Below are 24,961 nucleotides of genomic sequence, written 5' to 3'. Positions count from 1 at the left end.
TAACACTGAGGTTATCTTAGGGCTTTTCTCTACTCCAGATGCACCCTAGGCAGTTTTCCTCTGAAGTACTTTGTATCATTCATGACTCAAGATTTGAGTCTTGGTCCCAAAGGTTTTTTTTTTTTTTAATTAATTTTTAAGAAAGTTTGTTCGAGAATTTGTTTTGGAGTGTGGTCAAGTCTTACACAGTAGTCTCTCTAATCAATTTGTATTCTTTTCTGGCCCAAACATTAATTTTGCAAATGTTACATGGGCTTACATTGATACATATTAGAGCTTTCTCTATCATTTCATTCTTCTTAAAGCCTTTCTGTCTGCAGATTTATCTCATTCTGGAATGGTCTGTGACCCAGCCTAATGGCCATCCAGCACGCAGTCTCCGCAGTAACAGGAGAGTGTCCCAGAGCTCCTCAGGAGATATTATTGAAGGCCCGCAAGGGTGGGGCCAAGCACTTGGTCTGGTTGCCAGGAAGCCAGACGGGACATAATGGGGTATGAGAGTTTGACAAGAGGGTTGTCAAGCTCCCCAGCTTTGCTTCCCCAAGAGGGTAACCACCACAGCAGGTCAGTGTGTCTCCAGGCCTTCCCTCAGAGCATCCTGTGTCCCTATAAGGGCCCCCCACCCCGGGATGTCCTTTCCCAACATCTCTAAAACCCCTCTTCCACCCAGAAACTCCAGGCCGTTCCCTTTCCACGGTCTGGGTTCAAACGTGGCCTGTACTTAAACACTGGTACCGAAGCGCCTGGGATAGAAAGCCAGAGATGGCTTTGAAGCTCACTCTTGCCCCAGTGCACCCGCCTCCTATCCCGGGAAACTATTGTTTGTTTCCCAGTGCCCTGGGATACGTGTTAGCTTTGCCCTCGGTCGTGCTGGTCCTGAGTGGAGCTGGGGAAGTGTGTCTCCTACGAATTCTGTCCGCAGGTGCTGCCAGCCATAAGCGCCCCCACCTGCGCTATGGGCTCAGAAGTCTGGGTCGGCACTTGGCGGCCACATCGGCCCCGCGTCCCCATCGCGGCGCTCTACCGAGGCCCGGGGCCAAAATACAAGCTGCCACCAAACACCGGTAGCAAGGGCGGATGCAGGGGAGGAAACAGGGAAGGTGGGACTGTGGGCGGTCTACACTGGTGCCTGGCGTCCAGGAACAGGAGAGCTGTGCCGAAGCAAAAAAGGGAGGCCAAAAGATAAGAGGTTCTGTGCTGGGTCTGCCTTGGTGAAATGTGAGAGGGAACGGAGCTGGCAGCCTCTGGGCACTGCGGGAGGTGACACAGGAATGCTCCCGCAGGTTACAAACTGCACGACCCATCTCGGCCGCGAGCCCCCGCCTTCTCCTTCGGCTCGCGTCTACCCTTGCGGCATGCAACCTGCGGACCGGGACCGAGTTACCTGGTGCCTGCCGGCATGACTGCGCGCGGCAGCGTTGTCTCCCCGGCCTTCTCCATCTATGGTCGCCTAAGCCACATAACGCCTGTCCTCACTCCGGGACCGGGTCAGCACCCTGGGGCCCGGGTCTCCCTAACCTGGAACTGCCACCAAGAACGCCCACTGGGAAATTTTCCTCCCAAACCCAGAATCCCGGGAACCTCCTCCCCGTAACCCCAAACCGGAACCTCACCGTGGCTCCCATTTCTCCAGAGTGCCAAGACCCCAGGCTAGGCTTGCCGTACCTCACCCCACCCCAGTTCTGGCCCACGCTTTTTTTTTTAATTGAATGACCTACTCTCCCCCCCCCCCCCATCTTTATTAACTTGAGTATTTCTTATTTACATTTCGATTGTTATTCCCCTTCCCGGTTTCCGGGCCAACATCCCCCTAATCCCTCCCCCTCCCCTTCCTTATGGGTGTTCCCCTCCCCATCCTCCCCCCATTGCCGCCCTCCCCCCAACAGTCTAGTTCACTGGGTGTTCAGTCTTAGCAGGACCCAGGGCTTCCCCTTCCACTGGTGCTCTTACTAGGATATTCATTGCTACCTATGAGGTCAGAGTCCAGGGTCAGTCCATGTATAGTCTTTGGGTAGTGGCTTAGTCCCTGGAAGCTCTGGTTGCTTGGCATTGTTCATATGGGGTCTCGAGCCCCTTCAAGCTCTTCCAGTTCTTTCTCTGATTCCTTCAGCGGGGGTCCTATTCTCAGTTCAGTGGTTTGCTGCTGGCATTCGCCTCTGTATTTGCTGTATTCTGGCTGTGTCTCTCAGGAGAGATCTACATCCGGTTCCTGTCGGTCTGCACTTCTTTGCTTCATCCATCTTGTCTAATTGGGTGGCTGTATATGTATGGGCCACATGTGGGGCAGGCTCTGAATGGGTGTTCCTTCAGTCACTGTTTTAATCTTTGCCTCTCTCTTCCCTGCCAAGGGTATTCTTGTTCCCCTTTTAGAGAAGGAGTGAAGCATTCGAATTTTGGTCATCCTTCTTGAGTTTCATTTGTTCTGTGCATCTAGGGTAATTCAAGCATTTGGGCTAATAGCCACTTATCAATGAGTGCATACCATGTGTGTTTTTCTGTGATTGGGTTACCTCACTCAGGATGATATTTTCCAGTTCCATCCATTTGTCTATGAATTTCATAAAGTCATTGTTCCTGGCCCACACTCTTGGTCCATCCTATAGGCAGGTACTTCCCAGAACGCGCGGGAAATGTGACGTATCCCAGCGCCCCTCGGCATACCATCGCTTCCCGAAACTGGGGCATCGTCTCAAAGCAACAAACCCCAGGTGAGGCCTGAAGGGTTGGATCCAGCACTAGGGACCTTCCCATACCCCAACCCGCAGTCTGCGATAAAGGCAAGGAGATTGGACCAATGTACCCTCTTGATGGCTTCTCCTTAGGCCCTGGGTCCTATACCGTGCCTTCGCTCTTGGGCTCACGTGTCATAGGCAAAGTCTCAGCTCCAACTTACTCCATCTACGGCCGCAGCGCTGTGGGCAGCTGCTTCGAGGACCTCAGCAAGGTGGGGAAGGGGCTGCCGGCTGCAAATGCAGCCTCTAGTAATCAAGAGGGTCAGTGAAATTGGGGGTGGTGCAGAACTCCAGATACCTCACCACTCAGGAAACTGAGGCAGGAGGATTGTGAGTTCAGAGCCAGCCTGTGAGATTTTTAGCTTGAGGGGGGGAAAAAAGAAAAAAACAAAAGCTATTCACAAGGACCCATCCTATTATCCTAGACCCCAGGCCCTTGTGCCTACCACGTTGTGAACCCAGGGATCTACAAGACTCGAGCCCCGCAGTTCACGATGCTGGGGCGGACTTTGCCACCAAAGAGCCCCAAAGATCCAGGACCCGCATCCTACGCCGTGGACAAGGTGGTCTGGAGTCGAGGGTCAAGGGGCAGGGGATGAGGGTCTGAGGTCTAAGGCATGGGTCAAAGTCCCTGGGGAACTGGTATCCCTGTATGAAGCCGAACAGCTGGCTCGGTAAGGTAAGCGGCGTCTCCCGGACCCGCAGCACCGGAAGCCTCCTCCTGGCTGGACCTTCGGGATCAGGCATTCAGACTACCTGGCCCCCATGATACGGTACCACGTGGACGACTGACGCCAGCAAGCACGCATGCACGGGCCCTCGGTTGTTTATTTAAAGCTTTCAAAGTCAGTGCTGTGTGTGTCTCTCTTTTCTCTCCCCGAAGCGGGCAAGGAGGGGCTGGGGCAGGAGAGGTGAGTTCGAGCATCAATAGTCTCAGTGGTATCTGAACCTAGAGATCAGTCGGACAGGACAAGTAGTGCCCGGGGCCCATGGATACTCATAGGGAACTGGGCAGAGCGAACTCTGGTCTAGACCGCTGTAACCCGACCCTTAAGGTCCTGGCAACGTCAATTCGCCACAAGAGAGCAGGTAGGGAGCAGCTTAAATGGTGATTGGCCTTACCTTGACAAGTGCCGCCTACTGGGACAGCCCTATTTGTCCGCTGTCCCTAACGGTAGTCCCAGTCTGAACTGTCTGCACCTAACTCCACGCCGGGCTGAGGGCTACCAGGCCGGAACGGAGCCAGATCCAGAAAACTGGTAAAAGGCCCCTGAACTGAATAGGTTCTAGATGGGGATCAAGTTGTGAGGTCGAGAAATGGAAGCCAGAGGTGGGTGGGGATGGGGCAGTGCTGGGTGTTGAGAAAAACATGAGCCTCTGGGCGCCAGAGACATCTGTAAGAGCAAGGTCTGGACAGATGACCATAGCTTCAAGGACATGGGTGGTGGGGGGGGATGTTCCAGGCGTGTGTCAATATCCCTTATAGGCTGCAGCAATGGCAGCTCCAGGGACACCACCTCCCTTGGCCCCAGAGACAGCTGGTGCCGACTCGGGGGGAGGGAGTGGGGAGCACAGGCAGCTGCCAGAGCTGATCCGCCTCAAGCGAAATGGAGGGCATCTGAGCGAAGCAGATATCAGAAACTTCGTGCACGCGTTGATGGACGGAAGAGCACAGGACACACAAATCGGTGTGTGGGAAGCCCTAACTAGACCCGGACCCCCAACTGCCCCATGTGCACCTCCAGGAACCACAGTACCCCACCACCATCATCACAGCCCCAGAAAACTCATGCCTTGTGCACACCTCATTATATCCATACTTAGGGGCCATGCTGATGGCCATTCGGCTGCAAGGCATGGACCTAGAGGAGACATCTGTGTTGACTCAGGCCCTCGCAGAGTCTGGGCAGCAACTGGAGTGGCCCAAGGCCTGGCACCAGCAGCTTGTGGACAAACACTCCACAGGAGGTGTGGGCGATAAGGTTAGCCTGGTTCTGGCACCTGCCCTGGCTGCATGTGGCTGCAAGGTTAGTGACCGTCTCCTCTGCAGATCTCTGATCCACTCACAAGCACCTCCTACCTCAAGCCTGGCTCAAAGACAAAACCCAGGGCTGTTCTATCCCCCGAGACACAAGTTCCACCATGGAATAGAGCTGCCTCCGTATCCAACAGAACCTTCTAAGAGCTAACAGGACCCAAAAAGGAAGAACAGGGCCTTTCTCTTCCTGTCCCTCAGATTTGGGTCCCAGATGAGTGAGTCCCAGTTCTTGCCCTACTGACAAACTGCTCCCATCATGTAGTTTAGTTTCCTTTCCACCAATTGGGCACCCACATTAACTGCTTAAAAGACTTTAAAATATTGTAACTGTTTTTTTTTTTTTAAAGCAATTTCATCTGTTCTCACTAGAGGAGCGATAAAATGGTGACTAGGGGGCTGTGCAGGGCAGGTCAGCATCCCTCTTCCACCAGGTACCAATGATCAGCGGACGCAGTTTGGGACACACAGGGGGCACGCTGGATAAACTGGAATCTATTCCTGGGTTCAGCGTCACCCAGAGCCCAGAACAGGTACAGGTGGGCCACTAATTGATCAATGATCTGGGTTGAGGGAGTCACTGGGCAGAATCACAGCATGATCAGCAGACAGGTTATCTGGGTCACTAATGAGAGAGGTCATTGACTATTCTAAAGGTCATTGGTTGTAAACAGGCCTGGAGTCATCAAGCAGACTTTGATCAGGGCCGGTAGTGGGAAACAGGTAGGAAACACCGATTAGCTGCTACACATTAATGTGTCATAACTAATCAGGATCCTTGGCAGGTTAGTCAACAGAATCAGACTCTCACTGGCCGTGTTTTGAACTTTTGCCGGGTCAGTGGTCAGGGCCAGTGACCGGGTCCTTCCTCAGAAGTCAATGAAGGTGTCTGCACTGCAGATGCTGCAGATACTTGAGGAAGTCGGCTGCTGCATTGTTGGCCAGAGTGAAAAGCTAGTTCCTGCTGATGGAATCCTGTATGCTGCACGAGATGTGACAGCTACTGTGGACAGTGTACCGCTCATTACAGGTGACCTGAAATGGGGTGCCCTGGCTGACATACAACCCGCTTTTCTCAGAGAAACCCTTCCTGTCCCCAACTATACCCTGGGATGACGTTTCTGTTCTCCACAGCGTCAATCCTCAGTAAGAAAGCCGTGGAGGGACTGTCCACTCTGGTGGTAGATGTTAAGTTTGGGGGGGCTGCAGTCTTCCCAGACCAGGAGAAGGCCCGAGAACTGGCAAAGATGTTGGTGAGCCGTTCTAGGCCACAGTGGCCTTTCTATGAAGGAACATGAACTTCACATTCCGTCGTATCCCTACCTCTGCCCACTCAACAGTCCTGGTAGAACCAAGCCGCAATCCCTCTTTCCAGTTCTCCTACCCTATCCAATCAAAGCTGTCCTGACTGTGGACCTGGGGAAATCCTCAACAGAGCCCCTCCACTTAGGGCGACCGACAAGACCCCCCCCCTCCCATCCCCTCTGAGGCCTGGCAGTGTTGGTTTCTGATTTCTGTCCTAAGCCTTTACTGACATCCTAACCCAGGGGCAGCAGGTATGGGATTTGATAATGCCGGCTGGATATTGAGTAGTGTTTCCCCAGGTTAGAGTGGGAATGGGTCTGGGGCTGCAGGTTGCTGCAGCCCTGACCGCCATGGACAACCCTCTGGGCCGCAACGTGGGTCATACCCTGGAAGTGGAAGAAGCGTTGCTTTGCCTGGATGGTGCGGGGCCGCCGGATCTGCGGGACCTGGTCATTAGGCTAGGTGAGAGGGCTGGGGTTAAGACTACCAGTCTAGTCCTTTTGCCAGGAGCTCTCAATCCCTGCAGCTTCTGCGCTCCACCCTCCCGCCAGCAGGAGGCGCCATTCTTTGGCTTAGCGGACAGGCAGAAACCCAAGACCAGGGTGCCGCCCGAGTGGCCGCGGCGTTGGATGATGGCTCTGCGCTGCACCGCTTCCAGCTGATGCTTTCGGCGCAGGGCGTAGACCCCGGCCTAGCTAGAGCATTGTGCTCCGGAAGCCCCACGCAACGCCGGCAGTTGCTGCCTCACGCCCGAAAGCAAGAAGAGCTGCTCTCACCGGCAGACGGTGAGACCGGATATCTCCGGCACCAGGTCCCACCCACTTCCTCTCCGTGTCTTTCCTGATCCGGGCTCGTGCGTCCTCCCGTAGTTCCTCAGTGTCCATCCTCTCTCTTAGGCATTGTGGAGTGCGTCCGAGCGCTGCCGCTGGCCTGTGTACTGCACGAGCTCGGAGCCGGACGCAGCCGAGCAGGGCAGCCGATCAGACCGGGAGTGGGTGCCGAACTACTGGTCGACGTGGGCCAATGGTTGTCCCGCGGTAAGCGCTGTCTGGAACCCTTAACAACCCTTCCGGACGTCCGCTGTGACCTAGGTAACCGCCTCCGTCGCCCGTGCAGGGACACCCTGGCTCCGCGTGCACCTGGACGGCCCCGCGCTCAGCAGTCAGCAGCGCCGCACTCTTCTGGGGGCTCTCGTGCTGTCAGATCGAGCACCCTTCAAGGCCCCTTCACCCTTCGCTGAGCTTGTCCTCCCACCGACCACCCCATAGCCCTAAATCTCCAACCCATCGCTGCCAGTGAGTTCTCCAACAAGGGATGGGACTGGTGAGGACACTGCTAACATGTGACCCGTAGCTTCATCTAGCTTACCACCTTCTGAGGCCCAGAAAATAGATGTATTGTGAATATTTACCAATCCCAAATTCTCAGAGTGGTCCCAGCTCACGGTCGATGGTGCTCAAAAGAGCTGAGTTCAAGCCACGGGACAACATACTGGGGGAGCCTAGTAGGCTGGATGCCAGTGGCTCTAAATGCTAGTTGGAACACCCTCCCCTTGACAAAACCCCAGGGGCCAGAAAAACACAAAGGGAGAAGGCATGGGCTGCCGGACTGCAGAGGTGTAGGGTATGGCAGCCAGGTTAAGTGCAGAGGACTCTGCCCGGAAGGTGAAGGTAGGACCAGTTCTAGGCACACTGGGCTGAGCTCTTACATTGGTGGCACATGTTTTCCACTGAACCCCAGATTACCCTGAAGCTAGAAAGGATTCTCTTAAAGGTGGTAAGCCAGAGTATCAACATGCTCCCTTTTTAAAAAAATCAATTTATTGTAAATAGAGACATGCACTCATACTCTCCGTGCTTCCAGGCACCCACAGGGAAGTCTGGCAGTTGTGGTGTGGGTTCTCCATAGGGTGGGTAATGAGGCTGAGAGTCCCTGGTTAAAGAACTAAGTTAGAGCAAACCAGCTATGGATATTTGGTGCTGCCTGAAGTGCAGCTGAAGGCAGGGCAGTTCTGAGTTCAGGCGAGCCAGTGCAGGGAGCTCTCTAACCTGGTTGAATGTGGAGATGTTTCTCCAGCAGTGGAGGCCTAGGCACCTTGTCCGTTCTTTTCTGACTTCTGCCACCTCTGTTCTTTTTTCAGGAGCTTCAGGTCCATGATGCTACTGGCTCTAGGGCCCAAAGCTTGGCCCAAGCTCTCTCAGTTCAAACCCCTTCTCAGGATCTCAAGGGGTGAAACTCTGCACATAAATTCCCGGCATTGGTCGGGGCAAGGCCAAGGCCAACACCAAGGCCCTGGGCTAAGGACTAGACTGTTGATCACTGCCCTGTTTGGGGCTGGGCTAGGCTGGGCCTGGCTGGCCGCTAGAGCTGAGAAGGAACAGTGGCGCCAACAACAGCGGACAGAGGCCCTGCGCCAGGCTGCTGTGGGCCAGGGTGACTTCAGCCTACTGGACCACAAAGGCCAGCCTCGATGCAAAGCCGACTTCCGAGGCCAGTGGGTGCTGATGTACTTTGGTTTTACTCACTGCCCTGATATTTGCCCCGATGAGCTGGAAAAGCTGGTGCAGGTAGTGCAGAAGCTCGAGGCAGAGCCTGAGCTGCCCCTGGTGCAGCCTGTCTTCGTCACTGTGGACCCAGAACGAGATGACGTGGCAGCCATGGCCCGATATGTGCAAGAATTCCACCCAAGGCTGCTGGGTCTGACTGGTTCTACAGAACAAGTGGCCCATGCTAGTCGCAACTACCGTGTATACTACAGCGCTGGTCCCAAGGACGAGGACCAGGACTATATTGTGGACCATTCCATTGCCATCTACTTGCTCAACCCAGATGGTCTCTTCACTGATTACTATGGTCGTAGCAGGTCAGCAGAGCAGATTGTAGAGAGTGTACGCCGGCACATAGCTGCCTTCCATAGCATACTGCCCTGAACTGTGTACTGCCTAGGCCCTGTCATTAAATGGATGTACTTAATCTGTGTGTATGCTCTGTACCAGCAGCCCATTTAAATGGTTTGTTGAGTGAACAGGTGGGGTAGCAACGCTTTATTAGGCTAGGCCAGCCAGGAGGCAGCACTGGAGTGAATGGCCCTATAGCACATAACGGGCAAAGACTTCCAGGTATATACTACCTTCTACCCCTGCTTAAACACTGTCCACTCAAGGCTGGGCCATAGATGGGGCAGCATAGGTCTGGAAGCGCATGTGGGCTCGCTGATGTGTGAGCAGTCTCAGAGACATCGTGTCTACAGCTGCCTCCAGGCCTGGCTGCTGGGTGATCTCCACCGTATAGTCATTGGCCTGTGGAAACAAGGGATCAGCACAGTCCAGGGGTGTCGCCCCACCACTTGGGTCCCAGGCCACTTACCAGTTGCAAGGAAGCCAGCATGGAGCGGCACACCTCAAAAGCAGGCTGCCCAGCCACAAGCTCTGCAAAGGGGCACCATTCATTGAGCTGGGGGAACCGTGAAACCAACTGGTCCCCGTAGGTGTGGATATCAAAGGGCACATGCTGCTCCTGAGTAGAAGAAGGACATGTTAGCTTCGAGTGGAGACACAGTTCTGGACAACCCCAGGCTGCTGGTAGGAGGCCGTAGTTCCCTTTTTCATTTTTTTTTTTTTTTTCCGGAGCTGAGGACCGAACCCAGGGCCTTGTGCTTGCTAGGCAAGCACTCTACCACTAAGCTAAATCCCCAACCCATAGTTCCCAATAGCACAGCTCACCTGCTCCTGGAGCAGGGGCTGGATGGTATCTTCCCAGTCCCTGATGCGCTGGCTCAGCTCCGTCTCCTGAATAAACTTCTGGGAGGTGGCAATGAAGAGTTCCTACAGAAAGACCAGGGGGTTCTCCTTTGCACGTATGGGCCCAGGATGTCCCCGCTGTCCCCCCTTTGTGACCCAAGCCTACCACATTCCTTCCCAGGACACCCTGCTGTCCCCCCTTTGTGACCCAAGCCTACCACATTCCTTCGGACCAGCTCCTCGTATTTCAGGGACTCTGGTATGGCCTCTGCATCTAGAAAGGTCCAACCATGAGCTGCGGCAGCTACGGGGCCGCACGCTCTCCCCTCCTGCAGCTCCCCTTCCACACCTACCTAGGCCAGCAGCTTCCCTAGGCATCACCCCCTCAGACTCTTCTACGTACTCTTCGGCCTCTAGAAAGTCATCTGCTGAGACACGGGAGAAGTGACAGCCAGCAGTCGGTGCTGAGTACCAACACTGGACCCTGACCACACACACTCCAGCAATGGCACCTACCTGCTACCCCTAGGTCTTCTAGGGGCTCTTCCAAGCGTTCCTCCTCTGCAGGCCACAGGTCCTGCTTGGCCCCAGGTAGCCATCTCTCGGTCATCTGTCCAGAGAACATCTGTCAGGAAACTCATATATTCCATGCCTCAGACCTGTGGGGTTTCAAACCTCAGTCCTATGGTGCTTGCCTTACGTCTCCGCAGCTTCTGAAGGGTCTCGAGCTGTTCTTTTACGTGTTTCCAATACAGGACTTCCATGTCTGCAGACAAAGACCTTATGAGGGGATTCCCCATCCAGCCCAAGCTCCCACTAGTCCACGCACGGGGAAGGTAGATGAAGACTATTCTCTGAACAAGCGCATAGGACCCTAGCCTCACCTGCAAAGCTTGGGCCCTTCCGCCGAGCCCTCCTGCCGTCAGGGTGTTCAGCATCTGTGAGAGAGCAGTAGCAAGTGCAAGGCCAAAACCTTAGTGTTCCACATGGGTCTGCTCAAACACCCAGGAAAAAGGGTGTGTCACCTTAGCCCACAGTCACTCACAGGCATCCAGGTACCACTGGTGGAAGTCCTGCAACTTGGTGGCACCCTTCCTTTTGCGCTTCTGTCCTGGAGCCTCCTCCACACCGGGTGGCACAGAATAGGGTTTACCTGGCAGCAGAGAGGGACTGCCTCAAGAGTAGCCACGGGAAATGGATACAGAACCCACCTCCAGTCCATTACCTCATTACCTCAGGAGCCCCAGGCAGGGGAGGGCAGGGCAGGGCAGCACAAGCAGGTGCCACCAATCCTACTTACCTTTCTGGAAGAGCTTAGAGTCCAAGGAGTCAAAAGGGTCCAGGCTTTGCCAGGGGTCTGGGGTCTCCTGAGCAGAAAACAGAGGGGAAAGTGAGGGGCCTCCCTACCAGAACTGACATAAGTGGTAACAGCCCAGGATCAGAGGCCCAGAGTGGCACAGGGAGAACTTCAGAAGTGCCAAGGGTCTAAAGGATAAGAGGGTAAAGACAGGGCAGATGATGCCTTGTACACACCCTCTCTGGAAGGGTCCAGGGACCTAGCATCTCTCACCTGCGGCTGGGAGGCAGGTTCCGGGGCCCCTTGCCGTTCCCGAAGCATGTATCTCCTTGGCAAGATGGCAGTCTGCAAGAAACAATCAAGTTCTCCTCTTCTGACTTCTGTGCCTGGCTCTCCAGATCCCAAAAGAGCTTAGGCTTACCTCAAATACATGGTTCAAGGGCCTTTTAGGGCCTGACTCAAAGACTAAAAAGTAAAACCTTGGGGAGGGGCTGGGAAACACTGACAAAGTGCTTGCCCTGCAAGCCTGGGACCTGAGCTCAATCCTTTGTATCACACAGTCAGCCTGTGCAGTGATGCTCACTTGTGCTACAAAGCAGTCCGCCCAGAGTCACACAGGATGTGAGGGGAAGTCAAACAAGACGGCTCTGAGGCGGTTCTTGGCCTCCCTGATGCTGCGGCCCTTTCATACAGATATCATGCTGTGACCCCAACCATAATGTCATTTTCATTTCTACTTCATAGCTATAATTTTGCTATTATGAACCATAAATATCTGATGTGACCCCTAAAAGTGGTTGTGACCCACAGGCTGAGAACTGCTGTTCTAAGGAGAGGTGAAATAATCCGTCCTGCAAGGAAGCTCCTTACACTTAGGGAAACCTCAGCTTCAGGAAGTGTCTAAAACCAACCAGATTCACTAGGCCCCACCTTCCCAAGATTAAACACAGTAAAGACTGCTAAGAGAAGATTCTCCAACGCCCAGCCACGTAGAAGGTTTAGAAGCAGAGACTAGCCTAGCTGTGTAGAAGCCTCAGACAAGCTGTGCTGCCTGGAAGGGGCTGAGACCAACTGAAGCAGCAGGAAAGGGCGCTCCAACCGGTTGAGCCTCCTGCGAGCTGTGCAGTGGGTCCAGGTCCCATAGACAGGACTAGACTGTTTGTGTAAGAGAAGTGCAACAACACCTCTGCTCTGGCAAGGAAACTAGACAAATGAGAGGAGGAGACAAAGAAACTGACTTGCCACCTCTTAGAGCTTGGAGGCTGAAGGGAAATAAGTAGAAACCAGATTCGTGTGTGAAAGCCCTTCCTGAGATCTAAGAACTTGGAAGCCTTGGGATAGGAGTGAGGAAAAGAACAGGATAGAAAGTGACAGAAGATACTCTTGCTTAGGTGACCTTAGTAGTAGAAAAAGGGAGAGTCTGTCATCTAGCTTGAGATGGAATCAACAGTGGCCTCAGCATGTGAACTGCTACAAGTGGGGAAGACGTTTAAGGAAGCAATAGAGAGGCCATCACAGCCTGGCTTGTGAGGCTGTGGGACACAGAATCTGACAGGGTTGGTCTGACTGTGGAGGTGGAAAATGAGTAATTTAACTACCCATTCCTCCATAAGGCAAAGGCTGCATAACCTGAGACATGGAGGGAATTGATTGGACTGCTTTACCAGAACCATTAAGAACTTGGTTACCAATCACAGAAAAACACACATGGTATGCACTCATTGATAAGTGGCTATTAGCCCAAATGCTTGAATTACCCTAGATGCACAGAACACATGAAACTCAAGAAGGATGACCAAAATGCAAATGCTTCACTCCTTCTTTAAAAGGGGAACAAGAATACCCTTGGGAGGGAATAGAGAGGCAAAGATTAAAACAGAGACTGAAGGAACACCCATTCAGAGCCTGCCCCACATGTGGCCCATACATATACAGCCACCCAATTAGATAAGATGGATGAAGCAAAGAAGTGCAGGCCGACAGGAACCGGATGTAGATCTCTCCTGAGAGACACAGCCAGAATACAGCAAATACAGAGGCGAATGCCAGCAGCAAACCACTGAACTGAGAACAGGACCCCCGTTGATGAAGGAATCAGAGAAAGAACTGGAAGAGCTTGAAGGGGCTCGAGACCCCATATGAACAACAAAGCCAACCAACCAGAGCTTCCAGGGACTAAGCCACTACCCAAAGACTATCCATGGACTGACCCTGGGCTCCAACGGCATAGGTAGCAATGAATAGCCTAGTAAGAGCACCAGTGGAAGGGGAAGCCCTTGGTCCTGCCAAGACTGAACCCCCAGTAAACGTGATTGCTTGGGGGGAGGATGAGGAGGGGAAGCCCATATAGAAGGGGAGGGGGAAGGGTTAGGGGGATGTTGGCCCGGAAACTGGGAAGGGGAATAACAATCGAAATGTAAATAAGAAATACTCAAGTTAATAAAGATAAAAAAAAAAAAAAAGAACTTGTTTACACCTGTCTGAGGTCCACATAAATGTCTGAGAATGGAAGATAGTAGAAGGGTAAGGCCTCCTAAGGGACTGGGACTAAAAGCAGCTGTGTTTGAACCCTACCTAGTTCACCAGGCCACATAGAATTATGTTTACAAGGAAGTTTTTAAAAAGGTTGATTCAAGGGCTTGAGAGATGGCTCAGTGGTTAAGAGCACTGATTGCTTTTCCAGAGGTCCTGAGTTCAAATCCCAGCAACCACATGGTGGCTCACAACCATCTGTAATGATATCAGATTCCCTCTTCTGGTATGTCTGAAGACAACTACAGTGTACTTATATATAATAAATAAATCTTTAAAAAAAAAAGTTGGGGTTGGGGATTTAGCCCAGTGGTAGAGCGCTTGCCTAGCAAGCGCAAGGCCCTGGGTTCTGTCCCCAGCTCCAAAAAAAAAAAAAAAGAACTTATCGGGGGCTGGAGAGATGGCTCAGCGGTTAAGAGCCCCCAACTGCTCTTCCAGAGGTCCTGAGTTCAATTCCCAACAACCACATGGTGGCTCACAACCATCTGTAAAGAGATCTGATGCCCTCTTCTGGTGTGTCTGAAGACAGCTACAGTGTACTCATATATAATAAATGAATAAATCTTTAAAAAAAAAAAAAAAAAAGTTGATTCAACAGTGGCCTGGAAATGTGTCTGAGGATTTAGAGGCTCTATTGAGTCCCATGGTAAGATGTGTTTGAGGTCTAAGGGATCCAACAGATACAAATGCATGCATGCATGCATGTTTACACACACACACACGCACAGAATCTTAAGGAGAACTAGTCAGCAGGAAAACCTTTCCTTTAAAACACACTGTTGCTGGTGGTGTGATGCCACAGGAGGATCCTCACCCAGCATGTGCAGTGCCCAGCACCGTATAAATGAGTAAATAAACAAGTAAGGAGAGAGCATGATAGCCTGGCCTGGTTCATATCTGCCCCAACACTTGAGATACTGAGGCAGAGAGAGGATCACACAAGTTCAAGATTAACCTGGGTTACAAAACGAGACCCTGTCTCCAATACCAATCCAAACTGAGTGAGTAGTAAACTGTAACATCTGTCCACAATTAATAAATGTTAATATTTCCTCCTAACATCAGATTGGTTTTAGAAGCAATATTTCTCCTTTTTGTGTATAACGTGCATTACTTTTTTCTGTTTTGCTTGAATGTGGATGTGCACGTGTGAGTGCACGTGTGAACTGAAGTGAATGTTAGGAACCATCCCCAGTTGTCTTCCCCACATTCAATGAGGCAGTTTCTCCATCAAACCCAAAGCTCACCCCCGTGTTCAGTCTTGCTAGCCAGCTTGCTCTGGGTAGCCTGTCTCTGTCAGCCTCCAGAACTCCAGGCAGGCCACCACACCTACCCAAAATTCATGTGGCTTCTGGTGATCTAAACTCTGGCTCTCCATCTCATTCTTACACAGCAAGTGCTTTAACCACTGGGCCATCTTCCCAGCTCACCAGTAGATTTTTTTTGTTGTTGTTTTTTGTTTTCAAGACAGGCCCTCAATAATAGACCAAGCTGACCTAAAACTTCAGCCCTGCCTCAGCCTCCAGGTACGGAGATTAGAAGCAGGGCTTCCGTGGGTTAGTCAAGAATGCCCATTCTCTGCTGCCAGCCTGATACAATGGCACTTGGGGTTCAGCTGACATCACAGGTCACTGGAATCACAGCCTTGAATGCCGGCCACTCCATCCTCAGGGAGCGACTGCCGTTCTGTTTACAGAGGGAAGGGATATGGAAGCTGCCATTAAAGCGTCCGTGAGGAGGATGGCCGGGCCTCTGGGCAGACACCTCCTCTGAGAGCATACACAAAATTAGCGTAGCAGACAGGAGCCAAGAGCGCTGCACTGCTGCCCGGTGCAGTGTTAACCCTGCCCCAGAACAGGGCTTGCCCTGCTGACAGCTTGGACTCTACAGTGTCCCACCTGCTGTGAGGTCCTGGGCTCTGCAGGCTCTAGAGCAACCTCCGGGAGCTCTGCTACATCCTCTGCGTCCTCATCTCCACTGCTGAGCGCTGGGCCATCTAGAAAAACGGTTGGGCAGGAACCAAGAAACCAATTATCCCTAAAGAGGCTGGAGGCCAGGCCACAGATGGAGCTCCCATTTGGAGGCTCATAGCCAACTCTCAGAGGAGCCAGGCAGGCCATCCTCTCTCAGCGTTACACTTGAGCATTTGGAACACTGACCTAAGCTTTATATTCCTCATGCTGGCATGCTCTGACTGGTTTACATTACTTCTTGGCAAATAGTTGTGCATTTGCCTATTCACTTGCTTATGCGGGGACTAAACCCCAGGCTTTGTATGGTCATGCAAGTGCTCCAGCCAAGCAACAGCCCCAGCCCAGATATTAGTTACTGCCTTTCACATCCACCCAGAAGAGACCCAGAAGCAAATCTCACTGAAGATTGAGCCCCAGCACAGAGAGGCAACAAAGACAGTATCTGCTACCATTAGGCCTGTTCCCCAGAAGCCAATGACAAGGAAGCAGCCAGGCCAGGGAAACCGAGAGCACCCAGGTCACAGTCCCCCTAGCTCAGCCTCCCTGATACTCCTCTCACCTGGCTCTTGGGAGATGCTGCGCACAGACACAGGACTCCCGTTCCTCGACACTGCCATCGGCTGCTCCTCAGCCTCCTCAGCATCTGGGAGAGACAGACAGACAGGGTCAGCTCTGTCCTCAGCCTCCTCAACATCTGGGAGAGACAGACAGGGTCGGCTCTGTCCTCAGCCTCCTCAGCGTCTGGGAGAGACAGACAGACAGGGTCGGCTCTGTCCCTAGAAGGTCTCGGCTGGTACCCAATGAACCTCTTTGGAATGTCAGCTGAAGACAGTACCCCAGGCCCCACCCTGGGACACCAGGTACCAGATCCCAATATTGAGCTGAGCTATGACCTTGTTGCTTGTTGGCTGGCAATCAAAGTACAAAGAAAGATGAGGGAGACAAACAAGCTCTGACCAACTTATCCAGTGGAAAAGGAAGATATCATGGGATAGCTTCTAAGACTAGAGATGACAGGCATAAAGTACCTAACTGTAGTCTCCCAAAAGAGAGACTTCTACTCCTTCCCTCCCAGTAAGCCCCACCTCCAAACCCTTACCTTTCTGGCTCCTTGGCATGGGGTGCACGTCTACAGGCTCCACAGGACACATTCCCACTGGATCCAACATAAAGGAACCTCTGGGGTCGGGGGTACATGTGTTCATCCTGAAATCCTTCCGGCTGGCCAAGACCTCACCCTGACAGCTGTGTTGGCAAAAGCACGCTTGCGACAGAGCCCTTCCCAGGCAGCCTCTCCCTTCTCCCCATTGGCCAGTGTTGTACCCTTCTCCCCATTGGCCAGTGTTGTACCTGTACAAGGGGTTGCTGCTCTTTTCCACTTCATCAGGGGCCACCAGGGCCATGGGCAGAAGGGGAATGATAAGCAGTTCCTGTGGGTGGGGAGGGAGAGCTCTAACCTCTACACAGAGCAGCACTGAGACTGCTCCCCACCTCCCAAGGCCCAGGACACTCACACTGGATGCCTGGTCATTTTTCAGATCCACGTTAGCCCGGGAGTCGGGGAAGTCATCCAGTGACAGGAACTGCAGGAGATGGCAGATACTCATGAGCACAGGCCAGGCAAGCACCCAGGGCAGAGCTCACGCATACGCCTCAACTCACCTCATCCTCTGTTTCACAGGGAGTCCCTGAGTTGACAGCCCGGTTGCTCCCATCTTCCTGCACTAAAGAAAGCTGCTTGGCTCGCCTGAAAGAGGAAAACATACCAAGGGCATCCTGAGAGGCTTCAGGAGCCTCCCAAGCTGCAAGCAGGGCACAGCTAAGAGGAAGACGCCCTCCTTCTGGCTCACTTCTAACACTCACCTCTTGCCTGAGATAAAGTCGAGAGCCTGGTAGACCAGCGAGTAGAGGTATTCCACCTGCAACCAGAGCAGGAGTGAGGGTGTGAAAGGACGGCTGTCTGAAATGCTGCTTGGAGTACCCCCACCCCAGGGCAGGGGACCTTTCTTAAGACACTGGCACACACTAAATCTGGCTGTCACCTTCAAATCTCCATTAGAGCCAAGCCCATTCTCCTACTGTTAAGTAATTCTCACTCCCCTGAGTAGTGGTATGTGCCTGTAACTTTAGCACAATGGAGGCTGAAACAGGAGGATTATGAGTTTGATGCCATACAATAAATTCTGGATTAAAGTGAGACCTGTCTCAAAAAAGAAAAAAACAAAAATAAAATCATCAACAACAAAACCTTGACAAGCCACTCCAGCACTCAAAAACAGAGGCAAGAAAATCCTAGATTCAAGGCCAGCAGGTTACATGCCAAGCTACTGCCTAAAACAAGTGTACGCACGTGCATACATACACAAAAACATTGAGATATAAACATAAAATAATTCTCTGGCGCTGGAGAAATGTCTCAGCAGTTACAGTGCTTGCTCTTTCAGAGGACCGGGCTTGCTTCCCAGCACCCACACCAGCTACTCATGACCACGCGTAACTCCAGCTCGGGAATCAGATGCCTCAGGCTTCTCAGAGTGCCTGCACTCATGTGCACACACCCACACACACAAGCACCTGACACTCACGTGCACACATACACACACACACAAGCACCTGACACTCACGTGCACACATACACACACACAAGCACCTGACACTCATGTGCACACATACACACACACAAGCACCTGACACTCATGTGCACACATACACACACAAGCACCTGACACTCATGTGTACACACCCACACACACAAGCACCTGACATGCAATAGGAGGAATCTGAGTTTGCATCATCAGAATCCATGTTAAAAGCCAAGCATGACAGTGCCTGCTTATAACCCCATCTTGGAGAAGGCTGGGGAAGCAGAGACAGAAGGACCCTGACATTCACTAGCCAGGCAGCCCAAGGAACCAGCATTCAGGTTAAGTAACAGACCCTGTCTCAAAAAGTGAAGTGGGGAGAGATCAAGTAAAGACACAACTTCCACCTCAGGTTTCATACCATATACATGCACAGAGCACACATATACAACAATAACAATAACCTCAAATCAAATCAGTCAAATCAAATCAAATCAGAATTACCTGGACAGCCTCTGCCCCATATTCCACACATCCACAAGCACAGCCCCCTTGACACAGGTCATGGCCATGTCATGATGGGTGCCCACTACGTTTCAGGCAGCTCTTGGCACATGCCCCACAGGCCTGAACCCTCACACATGGTACCCACTGTTTTTTGCTGCAGCTTCTCCTGCTAGCTACACTACCCTATTCACAGGAGGGTGCTGTGAGTCTGATGGCCCTGTCACCACATAACCCATGATGGCCTATGTAATAGACCTTTTTTCAATACTTTTGTTTTTGTGAGGTTTCTCTGTGTAGTCCTGGCTGTCCTAAAACTCACTTTGTAGTCTAGGGCTGGCCTCAAACTCACAGAGATCCACCTGCCTCTGCCTCGCAAGTGCTAGGATTAAAGATGTGCACCCTTTCCCCCCGCCCCCAGCTTTTCACTTGCTTCTTATTGGTCTCCTCCACAGAACCACAGGGCCCACACAGGATGAGACTGGAGTTGTTCTAGATGATGATGCAGCACAACTGCAAGTATACGTGGAAGTGAGGAAGGTAGAGTATCCACACTGTACCTGAAATCATGCACATGAGGGACAGCAGCGCTCACAGCACCCCTGACCCTCTCTTCCTGGCCACTTTACTTATTGTGGTTTTATGGAATCACCATCAGGGCCCTGTGTATGCTAGAAGTGCTATACAAAATGAACTTGGCCACACCATTTTGTAAGTATGTGTTGTATGTATGTGTTTGCATGTGTGCAAACACGCAGAGGTGCATGTACATTGTACAGATGTTTGTGGAAGCTAGAAGCTAACCTCAGGTGTCCTCCTTAACTACTTCCACCTTGTTTTCCTGACTGAACCTGAGTAGAGTACTCATCAGCTGGCTGGCTTGCTGGCTGGCTGGCTGGCTGGCTGGCTGGGCTCAGGGTTCTCGGGTCTCCGCACTACCGTGCTAGAGTTACAGATGCCTGCCATCATGCCCCGCTCTTTATGTGGATGTTGAAGATCCACTCAGGTCCTCAGGCTTATGCAGCAGACTTCTTCCAACAGAACCGCCTACTGGTTTTTAAACTCGGTTACCTGGGCATTGTAGAACACGCCTGTTATCCAAACACTTGAGATGAAAAGGAAAGAGTTCAAGGCAAGCCTCAGCTACAGAGCGAGCTCAAGGCCAGTCAGAGCGAATAAAATCTTGACTCCAAAAACCAACAGGCTGGAGATAGAGCTCAGGGGGTGAAGCACATGGCTAGCATGCACGAAGCCCTAGCTTTGACCCTGCCCACAGGACTACAAACACTAGACATGGTGATTTACACTGTCACACTAGCATTCCAGGAGGTGGAGGCAAAGGAATCAGAAGTTCAAGGCCATCTTCCTCAGACATGTGTAGTGTTTGAGATCAGCCTGGGATGCATGGGATGTGTCTCAAAATAAAAGCCAACGGTACACTCCAGTTGTGAGCTAAGGGTAGGCAGGTTACAGAGAGAGCTCAACACGAAGCACAAACACCAGCAGTGTGTGGAACCCACCTTTTTACTGTAGACACAGGCTGAACCCTGGATCAACAGTGCTGCCTCAATGAAGTTCATCGTGGTTTTACCTTCATCAAAAGAAATGCAGATCTGGTCCAGCTGCAAGAAAGAACGTTAGTAAGCTGGGCTCGGTAAGGGGGTGGTATGCCTATGACCCCAGCAGCCGGGAGACTGAGGCAGGATTCAAGGTCTGCTGGGTTACATAGGGAGACAGCCTCAGAGAAAATAAGATAGCAGTGCAGGAGGAGCCTGTGTTCACTTCCTTCCTGGTAGCTCAAGCTATCACCTACAAACACAGGTACTCCAAGTCTACTCTTGAATTTGCCAGTTGTATCTGGGTGATTCTAGAGAAAAGCTAGATCTTTGTGATTCCCCCTAGTTCCTAGATCCTTCCAGACCAAAGGTTTTACAAGAGGGAGGTCCCCAAAGGACATTGACCATGATGGCCAAAGCTACATACCAGCTCTCACCAGCACTCCAAATTGTACATGCGCCCCCCACAAGGTCAAAAGCCAACTGGGACAAACTACAGCAGACAGACCCTTTACACTGAGAAGGAAAAGACAGAGACAAATGCAGTACACTCTATCCTTTAATTGGAAAACTCAGGAAACAGGTGCCATAAGTAGTTCCCCTCTGCAGCCCTCCTTGGCCTCTGGTAGCCTCAGCTATGTGTTTTAGCTTTTTCCCACTTCTACCTTCTACCATGTGCCCCTACCCATCTCTGTTCAAGCTACCAGTCACAAATGTCAACAAAGTGCCAACATATCCTCAGAACAGCTTTCTCCGAGGCTCTGGGGTTCCAGTTAGATACCTACTGAAGATCTATAAATAATAAACAAACAAACAAATAAAAACACCCCAGAGAATTGTTCTTCACAGTATTAGGGATTAAACTGAAGTCTTGCAGACACTCTTACTGCTGCCCAAACTGTTGTCCATCTGTCTTATTCAACTCTCCAGATTTTTATAAATGAGATCCAATGAACAAGTCCATCCTGGCATCCCCACCTATCCCCCCAAACTGAAGGGTCTCCGCCCCTTACTACTTCAAGCTCCTCTCTAATGACAGCTGATCTGGCCCAGTCTAACCTCTCCCTAACCTCTTACAGACTTTCTGCCACTCAGAGGGAGAACCTGAAATTCTACACAAACCCCCCAAGGGAGGCCTCTAACTCACCAGTCTTCTCCAGCCACTAGCCTTCCCCTGTGAACGGTACTTCATGCCTTCTACTGACCGAGGCAAGCCCCATGTCCCCACTACATACAAATTTTAGCTTACCAGACATGGAAACTCCTTTTACCTCAAATACGATCAGGTCCCTCAGTCTACGTCTTCCTGACATCCTAATCTCTTCTTTCCAGTTTACTACTCCTTTGTGAAACACACAATACAGATAATGGGGAACAGAGCTGCTTTGTCCACTGTCAGCTGTGACTTCCAACAAATCATTTTATCTCTCTAGTGGCGATTTCAGCCTTTGTTGTAAAGGCTACATTGATTTATATGAAACATAAACAAACAATGCTTAGGCCAAATAGACACCCATAGGAAGGAACCAATAATGTGGTTCCTACCCTGATACCCATCCTCCCTAGAGAGCAGAAACTTTATTGAAGGATGAATTACTCTTTGCTTTGCTTGCCATCTGTTTTTGATTTTTAATTTAAAGTGGTTCTTGTCACATAATAAATACTTGATAACAATTAATAAATAAAAGAAAGTAATACCATAAGGCATGTTAGAACACTGATAATAACTATACGGAAAACAAAAAGAACACATACAGCATCAATGGACAAGACAGCAAAACGTAAGGAGATGTGGAAGTCTTTCTGTTGTTATTTGAAAATTGAAACAGGACCTCATATATAGCTCAGGCTAGCTTCATATTTATTCTGGAGCCAAGAATGATCTTGAACTGATCCTCCTGCCTCCCCCTTCCAAGAACTAAGATTAAAGAAATAATGTAAACAGACCTAGGGGTGGGGAAGTAGTTTTATTTGAAGCAGAAGGGCTGATGGAGCCAGGAAACGAATTTAACAAGTGTGCCCACAGACCCTTTTATGAAAACTTGATTCCACAGTATGGCCTCTAAACACTGCTCTTGGCATTGCTCAGCCAATTTTGTGGTGCAGGTTGATCATCAGAACACATGTTCATGTAATAAGCATTTATCCTAAGCCTACTCTGTGTCGGACACTCCACAAAGTACCAGAAAGCATATATACAACCTCTACCCTTCTAGAATCACACTGTAGGATAGAGATAGACCACAAACAAGAGAACAAACAGCTAGGCAACATTGTGGCCTGGCTATAATGATTTTTCTAAGATGTGTGTGTGCCTGCATTTATGTGTGTGCACCATGTGTTTGCTGCCTCATGGAACCAGAAAATGGCTCCAGAAGCCCTGGAAGCAGAGTTATAGGCCATTGTGAGTTTTTTGTTGTTGTTGTTGTTTGTTTTTGGGGTTTTTTTTTTTGTTTGTTTTTGTTTTGGCTCTGAGAACTGAACCCAGGTCCTCTGCAATAGCAGCAAGTGCTTTTAACCAGAAGTCATGCATCTCTCTAGCCCTAATTTACATTTTCTAAAAAAAAAAATGTGGGTGTTTTGCCTGTATCCATGTCTGTGCACATGTGTGTTTGGTGCCAGTGGAGGCCAAATGCAGGCTCTGGATTCCCAGGAACTGGAATTAGATAGCTGTGATCTGTCCTGTGGGTGCTTAGACTTGAACCCAGGTCCCTCTGAAGGAACAGCCAGTGCTCTGAAGTGATGAGGCGTCTTTCCCGTCCCCTGCACCCCCATCCCTGTCTCCAGTCTTAACTCTCCATACTGGATGGTATCCAATCTAGGAACCTGGATGAGAAGGCTTTAAATATCTAGGTTTACTAGACCAAGACCAGATATGATGGGCAACGGTTAAACTGAAGTGATATTCTGGCGGTGTGACTGACAGAATTCATTGGTAAATTTGGTATGAGATATGAGGCCTTATTACATCTCTTAATTTTCACCTCTAAACAGTAAAACCCTTTACCAAGACAGAGGACTAGAATCTGAACCAAAAACCAAATCTTCACTTTAAATTAAATCCAAGAGATCATGTAAGTCCCAGCACATGCCAAGGGAGTGGCTAGGGCAAACAGATTTGGTGACAACACTGGGACTGCTTACAAGGAAGAGCGGTATGGGTTTCTCCCACCGCATTGAGTTGAAAACCTGTACTTTAAAAATCACACGAGTTAACATCTTTCTATTTTTTTTTTTTTTTTTGGTTCTTTTTTTCGGAGCTGGGGACCGACCCCAGGGCCTTGCGCTTCCTAGGTAAGCGCTCTACCACTGAGCTAAATCCCCAGCCCCACATCTTTCTATTTTTAAGGGAAAGAAGACTCTACCCCGAGAAGCTCAACACTTAAGAGAGAAAAAAGAAGCGGTGAAAGAAATCCAAAAAGGAGCTGTCAGGGGGTTGGGGATTTGGCTCAGTGGTAGAGCGCTTACTTAGGAAGCGCAAGGTCCTGGGTTCGGTCCCCAGCCCCAAGGGGGGGAAAAAAAAAAAAAAGGAAGCTGTCAGACCAACAAATGCTCCCAGGAGGACATTTCGAGTGTCTCTTTTACTTTTAAATACGAAGACCACTACCGTTCAAGGCGAGATCTGTAACCATTCAGTAGTGGAATCCTGAACAAGCAGAAACTGAGCAGACAGAGTCTGAAAAGACCTGCAACTAAAAGAACGGAGGAATGAAATGCTGATAGGATAGATTACAGCGAGGGGCTGGGCCACAGACGGAGGGGTGGGAGAGGAGGGCGGATCCTTCTGGACAAAGCTGGCTCAAGTTAAGAGCCCCGGGTGTGGGTGTGTCGTATAACAGGGAGACAATATGGGCGGGGCTTGAGATCTAAGATACAAAAATCCCTTCTTCAGGAACCAGATCTTTCAAATACAGTCAGAATCCAGGCTTGGCAGGGTCGATTAGTACTCGTGAATACGCAAATAATCGGGAGACTGAGATAGAAATTTCAAGTTTATGACCTGCCTTGGCCTGACTCAAGAAGAAAAAGGGGATTCAAAAAAAGAAAAAAAGATCAGTGGTAGAGTGCCTGCCAAGCTTGTCCAAAGCCCGAGGTTAAATCCACCCCAAAAAAAGAGGAAACAAAGATTATGCTTCTTAATGTACCCCCAACAGGAAACAGGAAATAGTGTATGTGTTGGGGAAAAAAATGATTATCATCTAACCAAATCGATTTCGCAGCTCGCTAACCGACAGAGACCTGAAAATGACAGCTCCAGGATAATCTAGCTGAAGGTTTCGAGAGGCAGGCTGGATTTGGGGGGCGCTGGGAGAGGGGGAAGAAACAGGACTGAGAATGAAACATCAGACAGTCACAGACCTGGAGGCGGGGGGTGGCAGTGCCGCCTGAGTCCCCAGGCCGGTGCCATTCCCCCGCCGCCCTCACCTCCTCCAGATACTCGCCCAGCTGAGCCGCCACGTCCACCTCCCAGTTCTTAGTGAGATCTCGGATGGGCTGCAAGAGGTGAGCAAAGCGCACCTCCACATCCTCCATGTCCAGAAAGGGACTAGAGGCCCGGAAACTTGGTTCAACCTGCTACTGGTTCTGGCGCCATTTTGGTGTTCCCGCCCAGGAAGTACGTACCCAGGGCACTGCGCGCACACCTATGACGTAAGGCGGGCCCAGTTTCGAAGAGGTAAAAAGGCGGCCCTGACGGGGGCGGGGC

At 51.0% G+C, this 24,961-nt stretch overlaps 3 protein-coding genes across 16 annotated transcripts; 2 read left to right on the top strand and 1 right to left on the bottom strand.

Annotated features, from left to right (window-relative positions):
• The first annotated feature begins 519 nt into the window (after nt 1–519).
• On the top strand, nt 520–3,581 carry Cimap1b (ciliary microtubule associated protein 1B). Of its 3 annotated transcripts, NM_001414978.1 has the most exons (7): nt 520–564; nt 923–1,064; nt 1,284–1,487; nt 2,604–2,708; nt 2,823–2,944; nt 3,158–3,295; nt 3,438–3,581. In NM_001414978.1, exons 2-7 carry the CDS (start codon nt 956–958, stop codon nt 3,522–3,524), a joined length of 765 nt encoding a protein of 254 aa, NP_001401907.1. In that variant the 5' UTR covers nt 520–564; nt 923–955; the 3' UTR covers nt 3,525–3,581. The 3 variants fall into 3 exon arrangements, with proteins under 3 accessions (NP_001401907.1, NP_001178921.1, XP_063120214.1); NM_001191992.2 differs by having other exon boundaries at nt 3,158–3,581; XM_063264144.1 differs by having other exon boundaries at nt 534–564; nt 923–1,189; nt 3,158–3,581.
• A 143-nt stretch (nt 3,582–3,724) lies between these two features.
• On the top strand, nt 3,725–9,045 carry Tymp (thymidine phosphorylase). Of its 8 annotated transcripts, none has more exons than XM_039079310.2 (11): nt 3,855–3,991; nt 4,219–4,420; nt 4,557–4,759; nt 5,202–5,300; nt 5,668–5,797; nt 5,902–6,020; nt 6,372–6,534; nt 6,627–6,883; nt 6,969–7,109; nt 7,189–7,367; nt 8,213–9,045. In XM_039079310.2, exons 2-11 carry the CDS (start codon nt 4,228–4,230, stop codon nt 9,000–9,002), a joined length of 2,274 nt encoding a protein of 757 aa, XP_038935238.1. In that variant the 5' UTR covers nt 3,855–3,991; nt 4,219–4,227; the 3' UTR covers nt 9,003–9,045. The 8 variants fall into 8 exon arrangements, with proteins under 8 accessions (XP_038935241.1, XP_063119723.1, XP_038935238.1 ...); XM_006242209.5 differs by having other exon boundaries at nt 6,624–6,883; XM_039079309.2 differs by having other exon boundaries at nt 5,202–5,306.
• On the bottom strand, nt 7,871–24,891 carry Ncaph2 (non-SMC condensin II complex, subunit H2). 5 transcript variants are annotated; one of them, NM_001024877.2, is made up of 21 exons: nt 24,682–24,862; nt 20,684–20,772; nt 20,221–20,322; nt 17,478–17,533; nt 17,277–17,361; nt 17,129–17,197; nt 16,965–17,044; nt 16,714–16,859; nt 16,174–16,257; nt 15,540–15,637; nt 11,383–11,454; nt 11,113–11,179; nt 10,858–10,965; nt 10,697–10,750; nt 10,508–10,578; nt 10,329–10,422; nt 10,166–10,237; nt 10,031–10,086; nt 9,795–9,896; nt 9,439–9,588; nt 7,871–9,371 (listed from the first exon to the last, which is right to left on the bottom strand). In NM_001024877.2, the coding sequence occupies exons 3-21, from the start codon at nt 20,278–20,280 to the stop codon at nt 9,231–9,233; spliced, it is 1,665 nt and encodes a 554-aa protein (NP_001020048.1). In that variant the 5' UTR covers nt 20,281–20,322; nt 20,684–20,772; nt 24,682–24,862; the 3' UTR covers nt 7,871–9,230. The 5 variants fall into 5 exon arrangements, with proteins under 5 accessions (NP_001020048.1, NP_001386670.1, XP_006242248.1 ...); NM_001399741.1 differs by lacking the exon at nt 20,684–20,772; XM_006242186.5 differs by lacking the exon at nt 20,684–20,772 and having other exon boundaries at nt 7,875–9,371; nt 10,166–10,240; nt 24,682–24,891.
• Between the last annotated feature and the right edge of the window lie 70 nt (nt 24,892–24,961).

Source organism: Rattus norvegicus, chromosome 7 (genome assembly GCF_036323735.1).
Source record: "Rattus norvegicus strain BN/NHsdMcwi chromosome 7, GRCr8, whole genome shotgun sequence".
NCBI classification, from domain to species: domain Eukaryota; kingdom Metazoa; phylum Chordata; class Mammalia; order Rodentia; family Muridae; genus Rattus; species Rattus norvegicus.
This window is presented reverse-complemented; position numbering and strand designations above follow the sequence as displayed.

Bases quoted from the DNA above. Each gene is read 5' to 3' on its own strand.
- Ncaph2 (XM_006242186.5), bottom strand. From the start codon at position 24,789: ATGGAGGATGTGGAGGTGCGCTTTGCTCACCTCTTGCAGCCCATCCGA. The intron at 15,638-16,173 runs GTGAGAGGAGTA...CCGTTTTTCTAG, and splicing joins CAGCATCTCCCAAGAGCCAG to ATGGCCCAGCGCTCAGCAGT. The intron at 11,180-11,382 runs GTGAGAGATGCT...TTTTCTGCTCAG, and splicing joins AACCTGCCTCCCAGCCGCAG to GAGACCCCAGACCCCTGGCA.
- Tymp (XM_008765730.4), top strand. From the start codon at position 4,228: ATGGCAGCTCCAGGGACACCACCTCCCTTGGCCCCAGAGACAGCTGGT. The intron at 4,421-4,556 runs GTGTGTGGGAAG...ATCCATACTTAG, and splicing joins AGCACAGGACACACAAATCG to GGGCCATGCTGATGGCCATT. The intron at 7,110-7,188 runs GTAAGCGCTGTC...TCGCCCGTGCAG, and splicing joins GGGCCAATGGTTGTCCCGCG to GGACACCCTGGCTCCGCGTG.
- Cimap1b (NM_001414978.1), top strand. From the start codon at position 956: ATGGGCTCAGAAGTCTGGGTCGGCACTTGGCGGCCACATCGGCCCCGC. The intron at 1,065-1,283 runs GTAGCAAGGGCG...ATGCTCCCGCAG, and splicing joins CAAGCTGCCACCAAACACCG to GTTACAAACTGCACGACCCA. The intron at 1,488-2,603 runs GTCAGCACCCTG...TCCATCCTATAG, and splicing joins TGTCCTCACTCCGGGACCGG to GCAGGTACTTCCCAGAACGC.